This window comes from Podarcis pityusensis, assembly GCF_964106645.2.
Source record: "Podarcis pityusensis genome assembly, chromosome: 2".
In the NCBI taxonomy this organism is placed as follows: domain Eukaryota; kingdom Metazoa; phylum Chordata; class Lepidosauria; order Squamata; family Lacertidae; genus Podarcis; species Podarcis pityusensis.
This window is the reverse complement of record NC_138029.1, coordinates 90,373,842-90,400,914: the sequence shown is the minus strand read 5'-3', so window position 1 is coordinate 90,400,914 and position 27,073 is coordinate 90,373,842. Positions and strand designations below refer to the sequence as shown.

General features: G+C 41.7%; 1 protein-coding gene and 1 long non-coding RNA gene across 6 annotated transcripts; one reads left to right on the top strand and one right to left on the bottom strand.

Moving 5' to 3' along the window:
* The first annotated feature begins 3 nt into the window (after nt 1–3).
* Nucleotides 4–24,253, top strand: THUMPD3 (THUMP domain 3 tRNA guanosine methyltransferase). 5 transcript variants are annotated; one of them, XM_080995781.1, is made up of 10 exons: nt 4–134; nt 13,299–13,605; nt 14,370–14,447; nt 14,971–15,471; nt 16,877–17,007; nt 17,553–17,622; nt 18,987–19,102; nt 19,296–19,403; nt 22,153–22,276; nt 22,769–24,253. In XM_080995781.1, exons 2-10 carry the CDS (start codon nt 13,348–13,350, stop codon nt 22,877–22,879), a joined length of 1,497 nt encoding a protein of 498 aa, XP_080851907.1. In that variant the 5' UTR covers nt 4–134; nt 13,299–13,347; the 3' UTR covers nt 22,880–24,253. The 5 variants fall into 5 exon arrangements, with proteins under 5 accessions (XP_080851907.1, XP_080851904.1, XP_080851903.1 ...); XM_080995778.1 differs by having other exon boundaries at nt 78–134; nt 13,330–13,605; XM_080995777.1 differs by lacking the exon at nt 4–134 and adding an exon at nt 10,391–10,739 and having other exon boundaries at nt 13,330–13,605.
* Nucleotides 22,851–26,237, bottom strand: LOC308471727. The gene is made up of 2 exons (XR_013983126.1): nt 24,579–26,237; nt 22,851–24,546 (listed from the first exon to the last, which is right to left on the bottom strand). It is a non-coding gene; the product is annotated as an uncharacterized lncRNA (long non-coding RNA).
* Nucleotides 26,238–27,073: the final 836 nt, after the last annotated feature.

Sequence of the window (27,073 nt, the reverse complement as noted above, 5' to 3'; positions counted from 1 at the left end):
ACCGGAGGAAGTGTATATATATGAATGGGTGCTGATCAGCAGGGAGTTAGTTAGCGATGTTGGAGCTTGGTGTTCATGAAGTCATCTAGAAGATGAAGATGGAAGAGGACCAGGGAAGAAGGAAGATCTCAGAGGTAGGCAGAGTGGCTTGATGATGATGATGATAATTGGTATTTATTAAATTTGTATACTGCCCTTCATCCAAAGATCACAGGGTGGTTTACAACATAAAAATACAAAATGAGAACACAAAATACATAATAAAATAAAATAAAATAAAATAAACAAATCAATAAGCCAAAGGCCTGGTAACAGAGAAATGTTTTTGCATGGTGCCTAAAGATATGTAATGAAGGCACCGGGGAAGCCACCAATGGGGAGCCACCTCAGAAAAGGCGTATTCTCATGTTATTCCCCTCCAGGCCTCTCATGGTGAGGGCACACAAAGGCAGGCCTCAGATGATGATCACATGAGGAACCCAGCCACCAAATACCACTTCAGTTGAAGTTTACAAACCATTTTCAGAGGCAGTCCTACACATAACGCTTTGCAGTGAACTAACCTAGAGGTTCAAATCACAGGCAACAGAAGTTAGGTGAGGCATCCCCAGCCTGCGGCCCTCCAGATGTTTTGGCCTACAACTCCCATGATCCCTAGCTGACAGGACCAGTGGTCAGGGATGATGGGAATTGTAGTCCAAAACATCTGGAGGGCTGAAGGTTGGGGATGCCTGCGTTAGGCTATCCCTGTCCAGATAAGGGTGCAGCTGGGCACCAGCCAAAGCTGATGGAAAGCACTCTGCAGCACCAAGGTCATCTGCGCCTCAAGCGAAAGCAAAGGATCCAGGAGTACCCTCAAGCTATGTACCCACTCCTTCAAAGGGAATGTAACCCCATCAAGAGCAGGCATCCTCCCAGCCATGTGGTCTAGTGAACCACCCACTAGCTATGCCTCAGTCTTAGCTGGATTGAGTTTCAGCTTGTTGGCCCTCATCCTGTCCATTGCCAAGGCAGCACATCCACTGCTACACCTGCAGATATAATGGAGAAGTAGAGCTGTGTGTCATCAGCATATTGCTGACATGCTCCAAAACTCCAGAAGTTCAGCGGTTTCATGTACAGTGGTACCTCAGGTTACATACGCTCCAGGTTACAGGCTCCACTAACCCAGAAATAGTACCTCGGGTTAAGTACTTTGCTTCAGGATGAGAACAGAAATCGTGCTCCAGCGGCACGGCAGCAGCAGGAGGCCCCATTAGCTAAAGTGGTGCTTCAGGTTAAGAACAGTTTCAGGTTAAGAACGGACCTCCGGAACGAATTAAGTACTTAACCCAAGGTACCACTGTAGCTGTTAAGCAGCATGGTGGATAAAATTGAGTCCTGAGGAACCCCACATTGGAGGCTACAAAGGGCCAGCCCCACCCCAAGCATCACCCCCTGGGAAATGACCATCCAGGACCAGAACCACTGCAAAATCAGTGCCACCCACCCCCAACTCAAACAGCCATTCCAGATGGTGTCAAAAGCTGCTGAGAGATTGAGGAGAATTAACAGTAACACATTTCCTCCATCTTTCTCCTGACAGAGGTTATCATGCAGAGAGTCCAAAGCAGTTTCTGGGCCAAAACTAGGCCAAAACCCCAACTGAAATGGATCGAGATGGCCAGAGACTTGCTGGGGCCAAGTGAATCACTTGGCTTAGATGGGAGAGACAAGGGGAGAAACTGGGGAGAAGTGAGAAACAGCTTGGGATGTTGGTCTCTAGTGGCTGGTAGGAGGACCAGAGGGAAGATTTCCAGGGCAGTAGAGCGAGACCAGCTTGTGGTTTAATAGGCCAGTAAAGGGCTGGTGGGAAAAGGCTTCCAGCCCAGCCCTCAGTGACAGTGTTAGTGAAGCTTAATTGGGGTGCATAAAGGGAGCATTTTGGGTAAGGAGTTTTTATAGGGTAACCACCTGCTTCCTTCAAGCTGTCTTAGTATATCATTAATATGTACTGTAGTTGAATAGAAGCTGTTGGTATTTAAAAGGGCAGTAACAAGTTAACAAAGTGTGTGCTCATTTAAATATGCAGTACTATTTTAAAATAACCAGACAAGCCTGTGCACTTAATGATCTTGTAACAAATAAGCATAAATACATTTGTTAATGGTAACATCTGGATCTAGCTGGCTTTGTACCACTCCTCTACCCCACAATTCCTAGGTTATTGTTAAGTGCTCACAGGCAATAAGTGAGACTGAATAGTAGTAGTAGCCTGGGTCTAGGAGAACCCATTGGAGTGGAATTTGAAGTTTGTTATTACAGAGTAGGTAAGTAAGTAAGTACTACTGCCACTGCCCCATTGCTGTTAGCTACGCTATGGTTTGGCTTTGTGTTCTGTGTGAATCCAGGTTCCTGGTTTATCTCTCCCAGACAAATCAGGTGCATATTTCAAACATTTCAGCGATTTCCGTCCAGACCCTGCTTCCAACTGCAGTATTCTGGTTATGGCTGGTAAATTCTGGATGTATGGCAACCCTAAAACTATAAAACATATTTTGGGTTTTTTTTTTCTTCCCTCCCTCCTACACTGCATCACTTCCTCATACCATAGCTGTCAAGTGTCCCTTATTTGAAGGGACAGTCCCTTATTCCAGCGCCATGTCCCGCTGCTGTCCCTTATTGATGGATGTCCCTTAAATGTCCCTTAAATGATGTCCCTTAAATTTCAAAGGTAGCAGCTCCTCTCCCTCCCTCCCTGCCGGCCAGGGAGGAGGGAGGCTCCAACTGTGTTGCTTGGCTGTGTTGCTCACCCAATAAGAAGTCTAAGAACGACTGGGGGGTGGAGCTTGCATGCCTTGTGCTGATCAAATCGGCTGCCTTGCCTGGGGACTCGCCTTTGCTCAGCGCTTCCCAGCGGAGAGGTGACGGTGGTTTTCCTCGAGGCTTCGTTTGGCTGCTGGCTGGGCTTTCTGCCTTTGGCTCAGAGGGGCTCAGAAGTTGAACATGCCTGTGCTGAGTGCTCGGATCGGAATCGGATGGATACGTCAGCGACGGCCCACTCATCCTTGCCGGCGAAAAGGTCCGTCTGGAGCGGGGGCACATGGTGGGGGGAAAGGAAAGGAGATCTCGTGGGAGGGGGGGGCTTTTGAATTTGTTTGGAGGCTCCTTCGATTGACTTATGGGGGGAAAGAAAGGAGCTGGTTGACTAAAATGGTGGGTGACTGGCGATCTCGTGGCGAGGGGGGGAGACTGTGTGTGTGTGGCTAGTTAATGCAAGCTGAAGGGGTTTTTGAATGCTGGACGCCATTTTGTTGCACGTGCTGCTGCAAACTTTGCAGTGCAAAGCCAGGCCGGGGAGCCATCTTAAGCTGAGGCTGCATAGGCCTTGTGGTGCATGTGATTCAGATTCTATTCAGTTGAACCTCTGGTTACAAAGTTGGTTGGACAGTGTTCTCCAAGCTACCAGCATGAGTTTGACCAGACTGCAGGAGGACAGGAAGACTGGAGTGCCTGGAACAGGTGAGGCTGCAGGTCCCTTATTTTGGCTGCTGGTCCCTTATTTTCAAGGCTGCTGGTCCCTTATTTTCAAATCTGTAAGTTGACAGCTATGCCTTTTAACTATAGCAAGCTTTCTTACCGTTCCAATAAGAAGCAAGTGTTTAGGACCATGGTTGTAAAAACAACAAGTCAAGATGATGATATACCTCTCCTGTTCATCAGCATAATTTTCCTGAACGTAGAGGCCTCGATTGTAGCAACCAAACAGACAGAAAGATCATCATAATTTTTTAAAGAAATAGCTCCAGCAGCAATCTGTTGTCATGGAAACAATTCTTCACCTTAAGGTGCTTGGTATTTGTCTTTCTGTTTAATGACATTGCTTGTGTGCCTCACAGCTTCCATTCTCATTTGTTCTCTAACTCCAACAGGGATTCCTTGAGGCTGTTATAAGTTAGTTCCTAATTGCTGTATTTTATTTCTTAATGTTGACCTTCAATTTTTTTTGTCAATCATAAGTGCTTCATTCTTTTTAGCATGTCTGTGTTTCACAGTGGTAATTTTTTATGCTGAACAGAGAATAATTTAAAATTCTCAAGTGCCCAATTTCCAAAATGAGATGAGGTAAGCTTATGTTCCCATTTTAGTGGTGAATAAAGGATACACAGAGAGATTCATTCATTGGAGCTAGTCTTGCCAGGGCAGAAAAACTGACTAGCAGCTTTGTACCACCATATCTGTTTGACTAACTGGAAGATGAGTTGAAATTACAACAGTTTTACACCATCATTCGTAAACAGACTACTGGAGTATAAGGTTCTTTGATTGCAGAAGTACCTCTAACAGTCTTGGCATTGCAATGTACAGTTTCTTCAAGGCTATATATGCCAGCCCCCTCATCAATGGCACACTGCGAAAGCTGTCTACACAAGCTGCTTGATTAACAATGGCTCTGAGTACACAATCATTTGGATCAGAATGCTAGAAAACCATCTGAAACCAACCGCTTGAGACAATAATTTTTCCTAATATTTGGCTTGGTATAGTTCCTCTTGGCACAGTACGCATTTTCACATTGTTCAAGAGCCAACAAGGGCTGCCATTCCTCTACATCGTCTGAATATTAGAAAGGAGATATTTCCAGTCTGAAACCCTCTGCATTTGAAATAAGAAAAAATGCTATTGAGACCATTACACTGCAAAAGTCGATGAAGAAGCCAGATATATTAAGTGAGTGGAGTCTTTAATTTGATTGCGTTAACAACAGGGATATATTTTCTCATCATGGGCCTGATAAGGACAAGGTAATCCTATGCTTTGCTTTTAAGATAGCATATAGTCAAACCTGAGCACAGAATGTACATCTGATATAGGGCATGGCTTAAAGCAAAAACCGACTGCTGCCATTTTGGAATCTTATCAGACTGCCTTTGATTAAAGTGTGAATAGAAATGCTGAACTTTATTATCTGAAGGTGGTGGCAGAGAGAAAGTGTGATTGTGCTGTAAATTGGCTGAAGACTGAGGCTGCAACATGGGGCAGCCTTGGCAGGGGCCATGGATTAAGAAAAGCCTACTGGCCCCTGATTGGTCCCCAGCATGAGTGAATGTCTCCTAAAAAATTTAAAAAAGGGATCCCCCAACCCAGGCTTAGGGGGTAACACCCTTTGAAAACAGAGAACAGCTAGATTGCACAAGCATGTGGTAATGAGCAAATATAAAATCTGGAAGTCACCGGGCAACCAAACCAAGCCACTTACTTCGAGAGGGTGGGGAGAGATGGCTGACGGGGGTGGAAGTGGGAATAAGCAAGAAACATAAGGTGAAATGAGTGGGGAGATGTGTGAGGACAGTGGGAAGTGAGGGGTACATTTGAGGCATAAAACATTGGTGGTTGTTTTTTTTTTAAGAAAAGCCAGAGGCCAATGAGGAATGTTCAGTGGCCAAGGCATGTTATCAGTTGGCAAAGAAAAACGGAAAACCGAGGAGAGTGGAATGGGGGGATACCTGTAGTCATGAACAGAAGCATTCTACACTGCAGCTTTTATTTTTATTTAGTGGGCCACACTTGTTTTGCAACTGCCAAACTGACCTAACAGACCTATTAGATGGTAAATATCATGGAGAGTTGTCCTCAGTAAGAGTTTTAGATGTTCAAAGCCCTCCAGAATTAAAATCTCAGCCCACTCTGCTGGTTTTACCCTGGGTACTAATTAGCTGGACCTATTGATGTGGTAGTGAGGTTTATGATTGATATATTCATGCAATACTGCCCTCTAGTGAGCCATTCAGTATCATCCACAGAATAAATATCAGCTTTGAGGGAATCAAGCTGAAGTAAAATGAGCATTTCAGACTTGGAGCAATATTTGGAATAATCCTTTAACAAATCGCATGACTCTCAGCTAAAGTCAACACCTTTTTATTTTCCTGGTGGATTTCCAATTGATAAACTAGTCTTCAGACTGTTGGAACATATTCTCAGATTATAATGGCCTCCATTTTGGTACAACCCATTTCTCCCAGACTTCTGAAGATGTGATGAATGCTGACCCTGGACACGCATGTTAAATCATTCAGTGAGCATCCTGAGAGCCAAACCACATATTACACACAGGCACATGAAGCTGCAGCTCAGCTCCCCGTTTCTTGTTTCAACAGCCACTTTGTGAGGGTGCAATTGATAGGGGAGAAAGGCCAGCAGGAGGCATGCTTATCCCTTTCCCCACTCAACATTTCCTCACTGCAAACAGCCACAGGTGGCTGCAATTAAAATGCTTTCTTGGTGCATCACCTTGGTGCAATCACCTTTTGGTGCTATATGACCCTAAAAACCACTGAAAGGAATATATGAAGAAAAGGACTAGAAGAAATAAAACATTTTAGAAATATAGACCAGGACTTGTGAACTATTATATATGTAGCATTACATTACATGCAGCATTTTACTTGTTACTGGGAGTACAGTGTTCTTAAAAATGTTTGGATTTCTGCATCTGAAAGTTGAGACTGCGTATTATTTCCACCTTTAAGTCAGAGGTGAGGGTGCTACCCTTTCTCCCCTTCGATAAACTCACCTGGGCCAGCTGTTGCCTGCTTGCTTGTCTGCCTGTTGTCATGCTGGAAGTTGATGTGTCTTCATATTGGCAGCCGCACAAACTGCAGCATGATGACAGCCTTACATTTTACATATATAGGAAGATAGTTTACAGAGCAACCTTAACCCCCAAATCTGGTGGCTGAAGGCATTAGGCTGCAGCTTAGGTGCCTTTTTGCTGGAGAGGAACATGGCTGCTGGAGGCTCCTACTATGCTCATGCAAGTGGTTCAGAGGGGAGGAATCTGTGGCCCTTCAAATGTTGCTGGACTACAGCTCATATCATTCCTAACCATTGGCCATGCCAACTGGGGCTGATGGGTGTTTGCATCCAACACCAGAAAGACTACTAGTCAGTGGCATAGTGTGGGGGCACCAGGGGGGCCATTGCCCTGGGTACACATTGGGCAAACCAGCCACACACACACAGAGATCAGGTGCGCAAGCGCCCACCATCAGCAGTGGGGGCTGGGGAGTGCAAAGGGTGAAGAACACTCTCCATGCCCCACACCCTCCTGGCAGTGGTGAGGGCTGGATAAATGTGTTCCGCCCACCCTGGCACATATGCACATGCTACACCCCTCCTATAAGTTAGTCAGCTTTAGTGCAGATATACTGCTGGTTTTGTTTTCATTGGGAGTACTTTGCATTAGGCCACAAAACAGGTGTGGCAGAGTCAGCCTTGGATTCGTAGCCATTCTTCCTAGAGGCTCAACCACTAGCTTGGAGCTGGCTTGGTTATATCCCTCCCACCCCATTGTCAGTGCTGTTAATTTTTCAAAATGGAGATCTGCTACGTAAAATGTCACACAGCCCCCCCCCCCACCTGCCATGGCCAGCACAAGCTAGCAGGGCTTTGGAGGACCATATGCCACTTCACTGCCCCCTTTTGGCATTGCTATGCCCATGTATTTTTATTTGTTATATTTTTTTATTTTTCTGCTGGCCACTTTGAACATTGCTTGAAAAGTAGGACACAGATAACTTAAACAAATTTATGTAGGTGAACTTAGTCAGAAGCTTGGACAGAGAAGAAAACAACTTTCAATATGATTTCAATTCAGTTTCATCATCATCAGAACACACAGGCAAGCCCACCAGGCACATTCTGAGAGGGATGGGGCACGTTGCTAGTCCCCATCCAGTCTGGCATGATGTGTGTTGTGGTGCAACAACATCTGTAATACATCAGGAACCGCAACTCCCCATATTAAGTGACCTAGACCAAGCGATCATCATCTGAGGCCCTTCTTTGTGTGCCTCCTCCAGATGAGGTCCGGAGGGCAGCCACAAGAGAATGGGCCTTTCCATGGTGGTTCCCAACCTGTGGCATGCTCTCCCCAGGGAGGCTCACCTGGCACCTTCATTACATATCTTTAGGCACCCAGCAAAAACATCCCCCTTCTCCCAGACCTTTGGCTAATTAGGCTATCTATGGCCTTACAACCTGAGGGGGAAGGGATTATTTTGTTTGTTACTATGTTACACAGTTTTGTGTTTCTATATAATCCAAAGTGATCTTGGGATGAAGGCTGATTTAGAAATTTAATTAATAATAATAACACCTGGAGGGCCAAGCATTCTCCATCCCTGTTGCAACATAGGTTGGGGGACAGATCCACACTGCTGCATCTTGAAGATACGGATGTATTAGATTTAGAAGGTTTTAATAATGCATTTGGATGGCATGCATATTTATGGTATGACAAGGTTAAGACAAACAAGGCCTTTAAGAACCATATTGTCAGGAAAGCAGTATTTAATGTCTGGATAAGATACAAAGACTTATTGGAGAATAAAACTCCGAGGTGGCTGTCACCCCTAGAGGCTAAGGCCCGAAAAAGAGCCAATATGGAGGCCAATTGGCCAAAATATTGGGAGATATTAGAAAGAGATGGTAACAATTGGAAATTGCAGAGTTTAGAGAAAATGAAAGATAAAGTGCGAGACTGGTTACACTATGCTCAGATTAAAGAAGTTTTTAAAAATGACAAAAAGTTAGGATTCCAGGTGGAGAAGTCAAAGTTGGAAACTGAACTGTTAGAACCTAAGACTAAAGTACTTTCAAAGATGTATAATTTGTTGCTGAAATGGAACACACAAGACGAAATGGTCAAATCGGCAATGATAAAATGGGCACAGGATATTGGGCATAATATTATGTTTGAAGACTGGGAAAGGTTATGGACCTCTGGGCTGAACTTCACTGCATGTAATGCTTTGAAGGAAAATGTAATGAAAATGATATATAGATGGTACATGACCCCAGTCAAATTGGCCAAAATATACCATTCGTCTGACAATAAATGTTGGAAATGTAAGGAAAATGAAGGAACTTTTTTTCACCTCTGGTGGACTTGCCCGAGAGTGAAGGCCTTTTGGGAGATGATATATAATGAGTTAAAAAAGGTGTTTAGGTACACCTTTACTAAGAAACCAGAGGCCTTCCTCTTGGGCATTGTCGGCCAGAGTGTGTTAAAGAAGGACAGAACATTTTTCATGTATGCAACAACGGCAGCAAGGATACTGATTGCTAAGAACTGGAAAACTCAAAATCTACCTACGCTGGAAGAATGGCAGATGCAGCTGATGGACTATATGCAATTAGCTGAGATGACCGGCAGAATTCGAGACTTGGGAGAAGAGAGGATGGAAGAAGACTGGAAGAAATTCAAGACTTATCTGCAAAAGTATTGTAATTTGGCTGAATGTTGATTGGGATGTCAGAGTAGAAGTAATTGTCTACCACTAAATTAGACTTAAGTTTAAACTATACGCTAATGATCAAATCCAAGATTATGAACAAAATGATAATTTGTTTGGAAATAATTCTTTAACGATGTAAGTGTGTGCGGGAGGCGTGGGGGAGTCCAAAGTAACGATGAAAAGATGTCAAATAATCAATGTTATTTGTTTAAATATGTTTATGTATTGAAAAACTTGAATAAATATATATTAAAAAAAAAAAAAAAGATCCACACTGCTGCAACGACAGAACCTGGTGACGAAGGTTGTGCAAATATAATGTTTGATTGGGAGCAAACCTTGCCCAGTACAATGGGGCTTGCTCCCCACAGTAAATGCAAATGCGATTGTGCTGTTGTAACGTGACCTCAGCTTATTGTTACAGGGTCATACGCAGGACCGGGTTTAGGTTTGATGAGGCCGTAAGCTACTGAAGGTAATGGGGCCCTTTATATGTCCAGCTGTCCTTTGTCAACAACAAATTGTCGCTGTTTTTTGTTTTGACTATATGCTAAATGGCAATTTATGGACCTAATAGGTATCTAAAGCTATTTGCACATAACAAAATCTGTATTTTATCAAAGTAATTGATGAACTGAAATGCAACCAGTCCATGCAGAATGTAAGCACACTATATATATATATATATATATATATATATACAGAAATGAGCAAACCAGTGTTATTTTAGGGAGCAGGCTAGCAGGCGGGGCCCATTACTTGCATCATAGGAGCCTACACAACACAATACACTGTTGCTGCATGTTGGTTTTATTTTATTTGTTTTTTATCTTATATTTTGGAAATGTACATCCAGGGTTTGTTTTCTTTAAATTTGGGGGGGCCCCCAAGAGAGTGGGGCCCTAAGCTATACAGTACAGCTTGTTTAGCTTCTACGTAAATCCGGCACTCATACGGAAACAAACGAGCACCCCTATAAAAACCAAGGCAGTTGGCAGCAGTTGAGCCAATGCCTTGGTCTCGCGCGAGGTCGGAGCGGTTTCCATAGCAACGCAGGCCGAAGCAGCCGTTGAGCGCGAGCTCTCCTACAGGCTGCAGAGCAGCGGCGCCGTGAGCGGAGCGCGAGAGCAGAGCGGGCGCCTCGCCGTGAGCGCCTCCGACTCAAGTTCGCTCCGCAGGAAGTGCTTGCGAGCGCGCTCCCTTTCTTTTCCCCGGAAGAAATTCCCGGTGCTCCTCGTGCGCAGGCCGGATCGGATGCTTGCTGCCGTTGCGGCTGAGGGGAGAGGAGCGGAAAACGGGCCCGGCCGTTGCCTTACCCGAGAGAAGACCTTGAAATACGGTCTGTGTCTTCCCTTTCGAGCGGCCCCCGTTCTCCCTCTCCGCGGCGCCTGGACCGCCAGGGCGACGCAAAACGGGCTCGGAAGGAAAGGCGCTTCCCTCCCTGCCCCCTCCTTCCTTGTAAGACACGAGAAACTTTTCTTTTTTGCTATTCCATTCGAACTTCGGTACTATTTCAGTAGTTAACTTTTCCGGGTTTGTGGGTGTCACTCTTGGGAAGTTGTGGATATTTCAGTTTTATCGTCGTCGTTCTAAAAAATAAGGTAGCATCATTTCTATCACACACACACACACAAAAAGGTTTGAAAGGAATTCTCCGTGTGTCTCATCTCAAGTTAAACGTACTTTGGCATTACCTCGGGCCAGGATATTTTATATGCCACGATTCATCCACATTTAAGCATTTTAAACCCATTTATTCAAATAGGAACAGACTTAACAATATGCTTACCTTCATTATGAGGAAATCAGTGCTTAGCTTGGATCATTTTTTTTTAGGTATAGTCTTCTGCAAGACTCAGTGGTTCATGTACTGTATATAGTATTAATTTTATTAATGTTTGATTGTTTTTTAATGATTTTAAAATGTTTTTAGTGATTCTTGTTTTTACAGTATCTGTAACCAGCCTTGAGTCCCGTCAGGGTAAACCGTGGGGTATAAATAAATATTTAATGATAATTCATTGTGTTACTTGTTTTTGCTGTCATACTGTGACTAGTAGCTGTAACTGCTTTTAAGTCCCATTAGTATTAGTGAAAGGCTTAAACATATTTTTAAACATTTTATGTGCACACATGAATAGAAGAAGTTCCACTATGTCTAGTGGGACTCACAAAGTTCTAAAGTTCCTCCCAGCCAGAATAGAATGTGGCAGCAGGTTTTTTTTATTTATTTAAACCATTTATAGACTTTCTTCTGTTATAAAAACAACAGGGTGGTTTGCAAAATAAAGCCAAGGCAATAACATTTATAAACAGATTTCCAAAGTTCAATTGTACTGGTACTAGGGATCATTGCCCAGGGATGCTGGCATGAAGTTTTTAGCAGCTGGTGCAACACCTGCACCATAGATGCCTGGCACATCTCTAAAAGTTGGTAGTTACACAGTGTGGAGCCAACCACAGAGAAAGTTCTCCTTTCATTCACCATATGGTGTACTTCCACTGGACATATTACAGCTAGAAGAGCTTCTGATTATAACTTTAGTGAGTGAGCTGGGCAGTATGGAAGGAAGCAGTTCAAAGGTAATCTAGCTAGCACCAAGCTGTGCAAGACCTTGTAAGTCTATGGGAAAACTTTTGAAGTATTTGGTTGTGTTTTTAGTTGTGCCTGGGGCAGCGGTGGACCTGGACTGGGTCCCTCTTTGGGACTTAACTGGCTTAGGATTCAGTAGGGCCTTCGCCAGCCTAGGTTCATCCTAGTAGGGCCCCAATTCAATTACTTTTGCATATTAATTCCATTTATTTGGGTGTGTAACTCAGTGTATATTTCCGCCATGTTGAATGCTACCTCCTCTTAAGTAACTGTACCTAGGAGTGCTGAGTTTGGCTGTAATTTGGCATGAAGCAATATGAAATAGAAAGCTGTTGCCAAATAAAGATTGCTAGTATCCAATATATGTTTTATTGGGCTAGCTATTTATCAGGTTTCACAGAGGTTTATTTTTTGTGCAAGTATCTGAATAAGCAGATAGGTGGGAATAATTAAAATAGAAGTGAAACACAATCCTGTGTTTATAGAGTGCTATTGTCAGAGGAGCCTTATCCTTGTATTAATTTGCAAAGCCCTGAACTACTTGGGTCTAGGATACCTCAGGAATCGCCTGAACCCTTCTATCCTAGCTCGATCACTGAGATAATCTGCAGGAGCATTGTTTCTCATTCCTCGAGTTGGCGAGGCTCACTTTATAACAACATGAAATAGAACCTGTCGTGTCATTGTCCCAGTATTGTGGAATGCCCTGCCAATAGACATTCAGCAGATGCTTGCTGTTTTAACTTTTGAATGCCTGCTGAAAACATCTTTATTCTGCCAGGCCTATGCAAGAAATTAAGAATACACTTTTATACAATGGTTAATTTATACCTGTTACTAACTTTTTAATACAGGCAACTTTCCATTTATGCACATTCAATATGTGTGTGACAGCACTAACAAGCATCAGCCCAAACCCAGAAGTGACCTGAAAATGTCACAAAATAGGGCAGAGGTGGAATGGGTGTTTGCAGGCTTTTTCAGTGGTGTACCTCAGAATGTAACCCCCACATAAATGGGGGGGGGGGGTTGCCTGTATGTTTTTACTGGATGGTTTTATGTATTTTTGTTGTAAACTGCTTTAATCCTTTTAATGAAATAGTGGTCTATAAATATTTTAAAAATAAATAAAAATAAATTATCTTGAGATTATGACAAGTATCTACTTGCTTGAAATTTAGGCAGCAATCCTGTGAATGCAAATTACTTCCAAATTAGTCCATCGAATTCAATGGGATCAGATGGCTCTACTTAAAAAGATGTGCTGTTTGTTACAAAAACACCTTTTAAATCGTAATACGCCTATAAATAGGGAAGAAGTAATGGCTTTGGAATCTGTACTGTTTACTGTTTCAAATACCTCAACATGTGAATTACTTGAATTACATTTGCTGATTTGCTTAAAGACTTATTGTCCTTTACAGAAGTTCTTCTAAAACATAAGCCTCTGTGCAGGCCATATATGCTACCAGAATGTCTGGAGTTGAAGATGCTGCTGCTGTGCTATCTGAAGTGAACATTGGTGATTCATGCAAGCCGTTAGATGAGCACAGAGAAGCCAATCCTGATGCAACCCCTAAAGATATTGTGGTCACTATTGGAGCTACTGTGCCAACTGGCTTTGAGCTAACTGCAGCGGATGAAGTACAAGAGAAGCTAGCATCAAAGTCTACAATTAGCAAGGACCGAGGGAAAATCTATTTTGAAATTCCCGTAACCAGCCTTCCAAAGGTTTGCAGATTTTATTATTTGAATAATATATCCTGTTAACTATTTGATTGATTGAGGGTGTTGTACTCCTTGCAGTTATTGATATATACATTTCCTTCATTGTAGTAAACTGTAGAAGTGCAAACTTTTTTTGTTTTATGCCTTTGTGGAGCAAGGAAACTTTCCTTGTATTTACATGAAAACCAGTAAAAATTATTTGGGGGAAAAATAAAACTGAGGGGAGCGGAAACAGCCAAATACCAGTGCAACCACCACTGTATGTTTTGTTTTCCTGGAATGGGGAGGGGATGCAGCATGTTTCTGTGTGATCACTGACATGCACAATGACCCAGAATGCAACCCCAGAGAAAAAAGGGAGTTGTCTGTATTTTATTTTGAAATAATGGTACTTTTATGCCAATCCTTACACATCTACATTCTGTCCTATGAGGCTTACTCCCAAGTAAGTAGATACAGGACTGAAGCATTTAATACCATATCACACTTAATTCTGAAGAGTGGTGCATGTGCATTATTTATGCATTTCTGCAAATAGAAGCTACAAAAATGAAACAAAAAATTGTATTTAAAGTTTACAGTGATACAACACAAAATGTCCTCAAGACATGAAATGCCCTCAGACACAACACATGTTTTGTTTTACATTTTTAAAGATAAAGACAGCCACTACAAATGGTTGGTCTACTACAGAACTCAAGTACAAGTGACAAATATCAGAAAAGGAGAATACAGCATTAAAAAAGATTGTCTCTAATTTCATTTAGGTTCATCAGTTAAGGTCCGTGGACAACTTATTTGTTGTTGTTAAAGAATTCAAAGATTATCAATTCAAGGAAACGAAGGTAGGTTGTTTCTCTCTCTCTTGCTCCCCACCTTGTATGTATCAGTATGTAAAGAGGTAGCCTAGTTAGTCTCTTGCAGCAAAAAATTGTTCGTCGTTGTTTTTATTTTTGTGTATATGTACCCACCACTTTTGCTGCCTCTTTGACACATCTGATGACATTGATATCCTATGAAAGTATTCTAAAGAACTGCAGAACATTATTTTCCTTCTGAACACACATCTGTGCCACATGTGGGAGTGCTTTTTAAATACGGGATAATTTCAGTAGTTGTCTAATTTCAGTAGTTGTCTATGTGATATGAAGGTGTGTTGAATGGGGTTGAAAGCTTAATGACATACACGAACCATTTCACATACCTAAACTTCCACCATGGTAGGCCCAATCTCTAATGTGCCATATCCGCAGCAGGGCAGCAGCTGCTCCAGATAAACTCAGCTACTCTTCTGAAATTTAGCAAACATAGAAAATAATAGGTTGTATTAAATGACTCTTATGGATACTTTCTCCCGATACGTTTTAGGAAGAAGCTCTAAAGGATTTAGAAGACTTGGTTAAGAAACTGCCATGGACGGACCCTTTGGATGTGTGGAGGTTAAATACAAGCCTTAAGAAAAGAAAAACAAGGCGGAAAAAGGGCAATCAAACCAATGCAAAGAAAGAGAAACAAGAGGATGATGGGAGCAGGGAGCAAGCTGTTGATAAAAAAATGCACGAACCTGTGGAAAATGTTTTTGAGGATACTGATGTCCAAGACCCAGAAAATACAGATGAAATTGTGCAACCAGGTGATGATGAACTGTCTGATTCTAAAGAAGAATTGACATCCAATGGCGAAAGCAAAAATGGATCAGGTGACTGCAAGAAGTGTGAAATGAAAGCTGAGACACTGAAGTTTCGGGTAACGTGCAACAGAGCTGGTGATAACCACAGCTTCAAATCAAATGAGGCGGCGAGAGATTTTGGAGGAGCAGTGCAAGATTTCTTTCAGTGGAAAGCAGACATGACAAATTTTGATGTGGAGGTGCAGCATACTTTTCTCCCCCCCCCCTTCATTAAAATATTATTACTATTACTGCATTAATAGTAAGGGTGGGATAAAATATGACAGAATTTACATGTTTTAGCAATAAGCAGTAGTCTGCTTCTGACATTATGATGAAGTTCATGTGATCAAAGTTTTTGCTTATGTGTGCTATTAACTGCAATTTTAACATTATGCCCTAACCCTAAAGTGGGGTTATCTTAACAATGGCTTATTTGGAACAAGCTAGCTTCAAAATCATTATATTTAAGATTAGCCAGGGCCTATTGTATTTGGACTAAAAGACAAGCTACAGTTAACAAAAAACAACAACAGATCTTGCAGCTGTGTCAAATGAAGAAAGGAGAGTGGGAGAGCATTGAAGCCCAAGGCTTGCTGTGTTCTGTTCCCATCATGGAAAACCATAGCTTTTCTTTATCTTGATGTCTGAACCAGCTCAAACTAAAATGGAGATGGCTATGTTAGTATTAATTTATGTTGAGATTTCATACTGGGACCACTGGTCACATATACTGGCCAGTCTAAAATTACATCTTTTACATTAGATATAACGTAGCCTTCCCAGTTCAAGAGATTTAGGGTTGGAATGACTGACGGTCAAGTACTGACTAATGGTCTCAAGTTTGCCCAACTGCAAGATACCTCATTCTATGTTACAAGGAAACATAGTGGAGGTTGGATATAGTGTTTCCTATCTCACTTCCTTGTAATCTGCAAAAGTGGGGTAGGAAGGATAAATGTTCTAAGAATTAGTTGGATTGCTGTATATTTTAGTGGTTGGCATATGTTTTCCTAGTCCCCCCCCCCCCCCCACCTCAGACTCCACTTCACATAGCAAAAATACACCAGTGGATGGTCATTGCTTTCTTTGCAAGTTCCAACTTGAATAAAATATTGTGGGGGCCCAGGTAAGCCCTGCCCCACATAATCAATCATGTGACACAGTGCACACACACCATTTGAATGGCAATGCCTATCAACTTCGTGGGGGCCCAGCCCCCTCAAATATTTTATTGTGGGGGCCAAAGCCCCCACAGCTCCTAGAAGTTGGCTCCTATGACCTTAGGATTTCTAATTCATAGAATTCCTAGCCTGGGATGTTTCAGCTGTTTACCTGTTTCAGCTATCCTATCATAGCTGTTGGAAGGGACAGGTAGCGAAGGATGAACTAGATCCTGGGAGACTAAACAGATTATGTGGGTCAGATTGTTCATCTCCCAAGTATAGGAGGACTATGGAAGATAGCCCTTTAAAGGATAGAATTTTGGAAAATCCTACATTAGCACTTCAGTGAAGTAGTCTTTTCTGTTTTTTGTGTATATATCATTGTTTACCTACAGTGAAGGGGAATGTCTGTGCTAAATGTAAGGGACTTTTACTCTAGGTTCTCCTCAACATCCACAATAATGAAGTGGTAGTGGGGATTGCCTTAACAGAAGAGAGTCTTCATAGAAGAAATATTACCCATTTTGGACCCACAACTCTTCGATCTACTCTAGCTTATGGTATGCTCAGGTAAGGAAACTGGAACAGTTGCAAGATCTCTTAAACCATATGTTCTCTGTTCAAACTTGTTGTGTAACTGCATGTTCTGCATATTCTGCTACTTTTAAACATTAAACAGAGGGCCGCCTCAATGTACCTTACATTAGTGGGCAATTAAGTATTGTGGTCAGTTCCTGAGTGTGGAACTCCTTTCCTTTAGAAGTAATCCTCCTCAAATGAAATACTCCTGTTCCCCTTTTTATAAAAAAATATATTTTAATGTTTAAGTGTATTATTATTTTTCTATTACGTCCTACAGCCTGTAGGGACCATATTTATGAATTATTAGTTACAGTATGCTTGGGATTTTTAAGATCAGACATGTATTTGGCAGTGTCTTTTGTGTGATTCACTATTTTACACTTTGCCCTTGATTTCTGCCCAGAAATTCAAAAGAGGAACTTGGATGTATTTTTCAAAGAAACAGCATTGTTTTCTTTTTTTATGTGTGTTATAATACTTTTATATTTTGCCTTTGTCTTTATTATACAAACTTTGGTCCTAATTTTGTTTAGGCTTTGTGATCTTCAGCCAGCGGACATCATAATTGATCCAATGTGTGGTACAGGTGCTATACCAATAGAGGTACTGTAGCTTTTTATCTTTTCAGTTTTAAAGTAAAGCATAAAATACCTTACCCAGCTTGGGTTGCAACCCTATACCAACTTATCAGGAAGTAAGTACCATTAAATGCAGTGGTACTAGGTTCTTCTTAGACATACATAGGATTGCACCATGTCTACTGACAATCTGGGGCAAAGCAGTCTGATGGGCAGGGTGCAAATAATAAAATTACTATTATTATTATTTATTAGTAGTGATATCTTCAGATTTGATAGTAAGCTACGAAACAGCCTAATCCCTTGAAGTCCCAGAAATGTCCTGGCATGTTGATGTATTATTGCAACACATTGTACAGTTGAGGCTCAGGTATCAAACATGATCCGTACGGGAGGCATGTTCGCAACCTGCAGTGCCGCGTCTGCACATGCGCGGGTTGCAATTTGGTCTTATGCGCAAAGCGCGATTGCCAAAGCCCGGAAGTAACCCGTTCTGGTACTTCTGGGTTTTGGTGCGCCCATAACCCCAAAACATGCAACCTGAAGTGTCTGTAACCCAAGGTATGACAGTGTAGGATTTGGTGTACTGGAACGTAAGGGTGACAGCAGTCTTAAACATCTCTACATGGAAATCAGACTGGGTTCAAAGGGATTTACTCCCTTGTTTGATTAGGATTGTAGACTTCGATTCCTTATGCTGTGTTGTGTAAACAAGATGACCAAATAAGTTTCACATCCTCAGGATAGCATGATGTATAAACCATTTCTACTTCAACAACTATGATTAAGTATAAGTGCTTGGTCATCTTTAAAGTAGTCTTGGAAATCTTTGTAGCACCCCTAGGAGATAGGCCAGTATTACTGAGGTGCTGGTCCTGTATAAGATCCTACAGCTCAATTTGGGAGGTATTTTCAGCAGGTGTCAGATACAGAATTTTCTCTCTACCTGTTGCAACTCTCTGGCTTAAAGGTGTAAAAGACTTTCCAGAATCTAAGCAAGGTGAAAGAACAATTTGCTCTCCTCTGAGCTGGGATCACAGTGTGGAAACCTCATCTTGGTTAGCTTGGGCTTTTGTCTAACAATCCTCCCTCCCACAAAGGGAATAATGTCTTAGCTGCCATGCAGAGACATAGGGTAAAAATTCCAGTCTAAAGTCATTTTAGGTGGGTGGATCGCTCATCTGCTTTCTGTTTGTTTGACCCTTGGGATTTCCTTGGCACTACAGCAGAGAAATCCCCACCCCCTTACTTGGGGTGGTGGACTAAGGATCAGTTCCCCTTCTGATAATTTGTGCCATATAATGCATTCATAGATGTTATCTCCTAGAATTAGATTGCAGTTGGGTTCTTGCATTGCTGTTAAGTTTGCTGTTTCTTTCTCATTGATAGGGGGCTACTGAATGGCCTAACTGCTACCATATGGCTGGGGATAACAATCCACAGGCTGTGAAGAGAACAGCAAATAATATCGCCTCTTTACTGAAGCAAATTCAAAGTAAAGAAAGGTGGGAATTAAGTACCCAGTGGTGGTTTATGCCATGTATTTGTTTTGCTGTTTGTTCGAGTAACTTTTTCATAGTCACTTAGATATTTTTTAAAAAAATTTCCCAGTTCATTAACTTGGGCTTGTTGGTATGGTATGAAAAATTTCTTCCAAGTAATAACTCCTTAACTTATCTAGTTTTTTGTTCTTAACAGCACACCTGCAGGCAAACCTATAGATAGTATTCAGTGGGATATCTGTAGTCTACCTCTGAGGACTGGCTCTGTGGATGTCATTGTAACAGATATGCCATTTGGAAAGAGGTAAATGATGGGTGTTTTACAGCTGTGCTTCTGATCCAGAGCCTTACAGGTACAATGAAGCTTCCAAACTAGGAAGGAATTGCTGGATTTGAGTGTAGAGAACTGCATTGTAGAGTTACCAAGTTGAAAACGATCGCATTTCTATAGGTCTCCATCTCTGCTCAGCTGATGGTCAACACATCTTTGGGTCTTGATCTTTATTCCTTTTTCTTTCTTTTTACAATTTTTTATTAGCTCCAATAAAGTAAATACATAAATATTTGGACAAACAGTCATAATATTGCAACAGGCTGAAAGCAGCATAACGTTGAACATTATCATTAAGCTTATTATTCCAAAATATTATGAAGAAAACCCACAATTTTTCTATGAACAGATTAGGCTGGTTCATATGTATTCTTTTATAATAAGTTAATGTAATCATTGTTACTATAGACCAGATTTTTTTTCAAACCATGCACATAAAGTAGGAGATAAACATTTTTCCAGATTTTGGCTATAACATTCACAGCAGTTACAAGGTTGAATAATATTTCTCAGCCATTTTCCTGGACAACATCATGCAGATACCCAAGTGACATATTTTAACTTCTAAAGGTATGTGATACCCCAACATACCAGAAATGTAGCCTGTACAAATTTCAAAAAAGTTTGTATTTGAGAGCAGTTTCAAAAGGTGTGTACAGTAGTACCTTGGTTTTCTAACATCTCCGTTGACAAACATTTCAGTTTTCGCCGTAAATCCGGAAGTAAATACATCGGTTTCCGAATATGCCTCGGAGGCCTTGCTGTCGGCTATTGAGTTTTCGGTTTTCGAACGTTTCAGAACTCAAACTGTCTTCTGGAACAGATTATGTTAGAAAACTGAGGTACCAATGTGTATATATACCTTGCTTTGCTCGATCCGCATCACCAGTGTTTATCTGATACCCACTTATATATAAAGTTTCTTTTGTGGGGTGTTAAATAGCACTGATGGGATGCGGGTGGTGCTGTGGGTTAAACCACAGAGCCTAGGACTTGCCGATCGGAAGGTCGGCGGTTCGAATCCCCGCAATGGGGTGAGCTCCCGTTGCTCGGTCCCAGCTCCTGCCAACCTAGCAGTTCAAAAGCACGTCAAAGTGCAAGTAGATAAATAGGTACCGCTCCAGCGGGAAGGTAAACGGTGTTTCCGTGCGCTGCTCTGGTTTGCCAGAAGCGGCTTAGTTCTGCTGGCCACATGACCCGGAAGCTGTACGCCGGCTCCCTCAGCCAGTAAAGCGAGATGAGCGCCGCAACCCCGGAGTCGGCCACGACTGTACCTAATGGTCAGGGGTCCCTTTACTTTTACCTTTAAATAGCACTGATAAATGGTCTTAAAATAATTATTTGGATCTGCTGAAATGCAATTCCATTGTTTCCTAGTTATTCTTTGACCTGAATCTTGTTGCCATTTTCTCATGTATGTAACCTCATTCCAATCTAAACCAAAGGTCATAAAAAAATCCATTTGTTCTCTTCCTGGTTTCCCCATATTTATGTACCGCGGAAGAGGTTGCACCTCTAATTTGAAAGTATTGGAACAATATGACTCTCTTTCCTTCCATAACTCCTGTAACCCCCTCAGTGGTCAAAATGACCTGACCCTGTAACATATTCTTTATACACTAGTGGCCAAAATTGTGGAAACCTTTTGGAGAAAGTGTATTTCCGAGGTTTGATGACTCATAACACCACTTTTTAATTCAGTAATACCATAAAATTATATATCAATGGAAAGATAATTTAATGAAGAATGTAATGCAACAAGGTTTGGTTTGTTCAATTATCTTTATTCTATAAAAAAATATAGCCAAATAACAAAAAAGGAGTGTTTAGAGAGGCAATCAGGTATCTCTTGTAATGAATAATCCTTCACAAAATTTATTGCATTACATTCTTCATTAAATAACTTTCCATTGATAAATAATTTTATGGTATTACTCCAAAAAAAGTGGTGTTATGCGCCATCAGACCTCGGAAATACACTTTCCCAAAAGGTTTCCACAATTTTGGCTACTAGTGTACTTTTTAAACTGGTATTTTGCCATTGCTTTAAATCATTTAAGTACTGCATTCCTATTTCTGGATTTAGAAATTCATTGTAATATTTAATTATTTTATTAATAATACATTCTGCAGTGAAATTGTCTTAGATAGGTTCATAATCTTCTTTAGAAATGTGTGCGGATTTCCAAGACATTGTTGGGCCCATTTCTTCATCGTACATGGCTGATTTTCCAGGATGGTATTTAGTGTTAAAATATCTCCATAATCAATTTCCCTTTTGCACCTTAAGATGGGAGGAACATTCCCTGCAAATATTCAGTATTTGTTCAGGAAATCCCTTGCTTTGAGATGCTTAAAAATTGCTTATAAGGGAGATAGAGGGTAGGAGCAAACAGATTATTCTACCGTCTACAAATCTTTTTTGAAGTTTAGTTAAATCTGAGATTATCAGGGTTCTACATAACCAACCAGATTCCAAACTGGAGACCTTATTCTTCACTTGTATTCATGCAACCCTCTATGCAATGTTCATTCAATAAGTTATTAAAAGCAAGGCAGTATGAAAGGCTTGGATTCTCTCCCCACTCCACCTCATTAATTTGAAAGGAGTTGCCGTTGATTAAATATATGGATAAACTCACTACTATGGGCAAGAAATACTGGACAATAGACTGTTTGTACTTCTAAGTTTCCTTTCTGTTGCTTCTCAATTTCACTCTAGGATAGGGTCTAAGAAAAAGAACTGGGATCTCTACCCATCCTGCCTTATGGAGATGGGCCGGATCTGCAGACCAAGGACTGGCAGAGCTGTGCTGCTGACTCAAGATAGGAAATGCTTTGCCAAGGTAGGTAGTGGCTAGCTAACCCCCAGGCATTTGTTAACAGTGCCTTTTGCTCTTCACTGCTGAAGGCAGGACAATGGTATTGCTGTTATCTAGGATAAATACTGCCAGAACTGAAAATCAAATATTCTTGTTTCAGTATAGAGCAATTTGCTGCCATTTAGAAAAGACTAACACTCTTATAGCATTATCAATTTTCATTGTTCAACTGGGTAATATATATTATTCTAGATCCCAAATTGTGCTTTTAAACTAAGGATAAAGGGCTCCCTCCCCCTCCCCCCCCAAAAAAAAGCCAAGAAGGGGGGTGGACAGAGGGAGAAACTGATTTTCCTGGTACACTATGTGTACTGACTAAAAAAAAGAGAGAGTTTCAGATAGGGGCTGTAGTAAGTGACATAAAGGCGCATTTTCAATAGCAAGTGAAAATGGAAACATATCTGTAACTTTCATATCTGCTTGTCAAGAGAAACTTGCCACTCGTTTGCATTTCAGGCCTTGTCAAAAATGGGACACCTATGGCGAAAGTCTCACACCATCTGGGTGAATGTTGGGGGACTCCATGCTGCTGTGTACCTTTTGAAACGCTCTGCAGAAAAAAATTAGAGAGACAAGATCATACTGGTAACATCTTGCTCAGTTTACTGACCACACACGCACTCTTTCTGAGGGCTATTTGTTTATTGTTTCCCTGTGATTCTGAGTCAACCCATCCTTATGATATTGAATGGAGTAAAAAAAATAGGAGCAAGTGAGCAAGCTTGCTGGTCCAAGGATCAGTTGTGTCATACCTAACTAGAAACTCTTGAAGGCGTTTTCAGGGCTTAAATAGAAAAGTATAGCCAATTTATTAATGAAACTAGTAACTCTTCAATGTGCCTGTGAACCTGAGTTACTGTTTCAGTTTGGGTGCAAATGTATTTTTCGTATTCATAGAGCAAGTTATCCTGTTTCCTACTACAGGACAGCTAATTTAAGATGAAAATATTTTGCCATTGGAGAAGCACCTCCACGTTGTTTTGTTTAGTTGCCAAAAATAGGCAACTAGTTTGTTGCTTCTGTTCATTATAGGATAAGCTGTATCCCAGAATCCATTTGTTCAACAACTTCAGAGCTCAGTAGTGCTGCCTGTTTTCTCACCTGCTACCTCAATTTATGCCTCAGTTCACTTGTTTACTTTGATCTGCCATGTATATTGCTGAGAATGTGTACTATCAGCCTCAGCATATTTCTGTAGTCATGGTTTTGATTTGGAATAAGACTTGAAAAATGCTGTAATAGCCTTCCCCGTGTCCTACTACTGTTGGTTTTAGACACAGGATAGATTTAGATGAGAATATTTAGTGTGGTTGAATTTAACCTGATAATATAGCTAGTTATGTCATCTCTTAACAAATAATATACTCAAAAGTTCCCTAACAGTAACCTATAATAATGCTTATGCACCATCCAGTGACCAAGGTTTATTACAGCTGTGTTCAAGAGATGTTGCCAGTGGGTTGTGTCCATTGTTTATATGTGTACTGAAACTGATTTGTCAAATTTTGGGAGCCTTTTCCTGTGAGCTTGAAAAGAATAGCTAAAATACTACTCTAAAATATATGTTGAATGCACTGTTCTTCAGTCTAGAAAGCATTTAGGGGGATGAAACATAATATTATACATGCTTGAAATTTTTAATTCAGATTTTGAGCTAAATGTTTAGGAGGGCGAGAGGAATTAATGCTTGTTAGATAAGAGATGAGCTACATGCAGCTGTAAAAGGCTATGAATGAAGTTCTTTCATGAGAAATAAAGCACCAGCACTGTTCCAATTACTGTAAAAAGGTAGCTCTTTGTCATTAGAACACTTTTGCCCTCCCAAGTTGCCATTTCTTTCCTATCTATGGGGGTTACTTTGGTGTTTCTCACTGTTGTTGTAGCATTTGAATTTTGATGTTATAATTTTACCTCTGTGTAATAAAGTTTTTACCAGAGCTATCTGCTTTTTGTTCTGCTGCTCACTTGGGTCACATAAAATGAGGTTAGTAGTTTATTTTCAGGAAACTATATTTAATAATTTCTTAAGCCGCAAAGATTATCAGTGGAAGTCTATCATCTATTCATCCATATTTATGACTAGCTCAAGTGACCCTTGAGTCTAAGGCCCAAGCCTGCAATATTTTAAACATAATGATATAATTGTTGAAACCTCCAGGAGGTGACTCTTAAAACTTTCAAGTTAAAAATAAATAAAACCCCTGCTTCTCCCCCCCTCCCCCCGAAAAAACTAACTTGAAGTGACTCACAACAATAAATTAATAACACATACATTAAAACCAGTATAAAAAATCTGAAGCATTCATTTTTTAAAGGCAGAATTTAAAACGTCTCATTAAAATATATTACTGTCAGTTCTGGTGAGTGTTCAAAATTCCCCAGGCGCATTTTACGACTGGCACAGGTCCGATTGTGACCACATGGAGAATTCTGGGTACCAGGTTGGTGACTGATATCTACATGCTGGCCCCTCCAGCTTTCTTAAGCAGGTAAGCAGAAGAGTTTATTTACTGCATTTATATCCCAACTTTTTCTCCAAAGAGTACATGGTTCATCCCCCTTCTCAGTCAGTCCCTACAACAACCCTGTGAGGTAGGTTAAGAGGCTGTGACTGATCAAGGTCATCCTGTGAGCTTCATGACTAATCGAGGATTTGAACCCTGATCTCACAGGTCGTAGTCCGACGCTATAACCAATTTACCACACTAGCTTCCTAGAGTACTTCTGCTATTGGACAGCTATATAAATAAATATGGGGAAAACAAAATGTCACTTAGAGAAGGATCTGAAATATTTTCCTTGGAACTCTGATTTGTTTTATTCTGGACTGTTTTACTTGATGCTTTAATGTGTTATAAACTGCTTTGAGATTTTTTCTTTATAATGCGGTATAGAAATGAAAATAATAAAAAAAAACCCACTGTTGATAAGGCACCTGGACATCCCATTGTGGCGACCATAACCTATGTATAAGGTGCCATTTGACAATTAGCTTATATATCTGAGCTTCTAACATTGGTTCTGGTAGACTTCTGTAAGTATAACGGTGACAGCCACAGCGTAACCACTACAGTGGTACCTTGATTTTTGAACAGCTTAGTTCTCAAACTACTTGGAACCCGAACACTTCAAATCCGGAAATGAGTGTTCTGTTTTTCGAACTTTTTTCAGAAGCTGAACATGCCCCGAATTGAGTGCACACTTCGGTTTTGAGCAAGCGGCTTGACCCCAGCAGTGACTGCCGCTACTTCCTTCCCTTCCCTTCCCTTCCCTTCCCTTCCCTTCCCTTCCCTCCCCTCCCCTCCCCTCCCCTCTGCTGGGAAGCGCTTCTTTTCGGTGCAAAGTGGAGTTGGGGCAGCTCCTTGGAATGTAGGTGACTCCGGAGTAGGGAGACTTGGAAGTTGGCAACTCTCCCGCAGCGCGCAGAGAGACGGGGGGGGAGCATGTGGTCAGTGTGGGTGCCGCATTCCTGAGCGGGGAATCAGGGCGGTCGCACAGGCTCCAGCCCACCCAGCTCAGCGTCAGGTGGCTAGGAGCACAACTGAGCAGCCTCTGCCTCCTCTCCACGCTTTGTTGTTGCTGCTGCTGCTGCTGCTGCTGCGTCCCAGTGCTGCCATGCCAAGGACACGCAGGCAGTGCCGCCCCAACCAGCCTGCGGCTGCCGCTTTGTCATGCTGCCCAAAGTGGAGACGGAAGCCCTGGGACTTGCCCGAGCGAATGGGGAGCGTGGGCAGATGCTGGAAAACATGCAGGGGGAAAAGAGAAAGAGAAAGGAAGGGCTGGCTTGGGTGGGGGGAGAGAACTTTTGCCTCACTTTCCTCCCCCCCAAAACCGCCCCCCCCCCACATCCAGTTAGCCACCTACTGCCCCACATGCGCTCCTCATCCCTCCAGTTTGAGTGTTTTTCCTCCCCACCCCCACTTAAACTCCCCCCTCCCGCCTCATCCCCCCAGTGGCAATGGGTAGATGATTGCCAGTTTTTGATACTGGGTAGTAGATTGCAGCCTGGTTTATTGCTTTCATTTTATGGATCAATGGTCTCATTAGATTTCATGTTAAATTTCATGTTAAATTGCTGTTTTAGGGGTTGTTTTTAATTACGGATTAATCCATTTTGCATTACTTTCTATAGGAAAGCACGCCTTGGTTTTGGAATGCTTTGGTTTTGGAACAGACTTCCAGAACAGAATAAGTTTGAGAACCAAGGTACCGCTCATTCTCTCTCTCTCTCTCTCTCTCTCTCTCTGTCGGTGGGTGGGTTGTGACCAGCAATTGCTCTGGAAGGTCTCAGGGCAGCAGTATTTCCACTCACACAAATTACTTTAGCCATTGAGGTCCCCAGTCCAGGCACGTTTTCCTTGGGAGGAAATCCCATGGAACTGTTGGGATTTATTTCAAAGTAGAAGACAGCCTCCAGATCAGGATTAGAAACAACCATTTTCCCCGCAAATGGTGCCCAAATTGCTTCCTTTGTTTCTTATAGATTGTAGTGTATTTTATTGTAGTACACATTGAATTCCATAAAAAGATGCTCATATTAAGGCTGCATGATACCTCCTGCACTCCTGCATCAATTTTGAGCTTTTCCATCATGCCCACTTTTCCTCCACACTGCACCCCACCCTGTTACTGTGCTTCCCCTCCAGTTTACTCTGAGTAACATTTCTGGGTATTCCCAAATTGTTTTCCCCACACAGTGACATTGTAGGTGGTGCTGATAAAGATATACCTGAATGGCAGCTTTATTTCTTTCCCACAAAT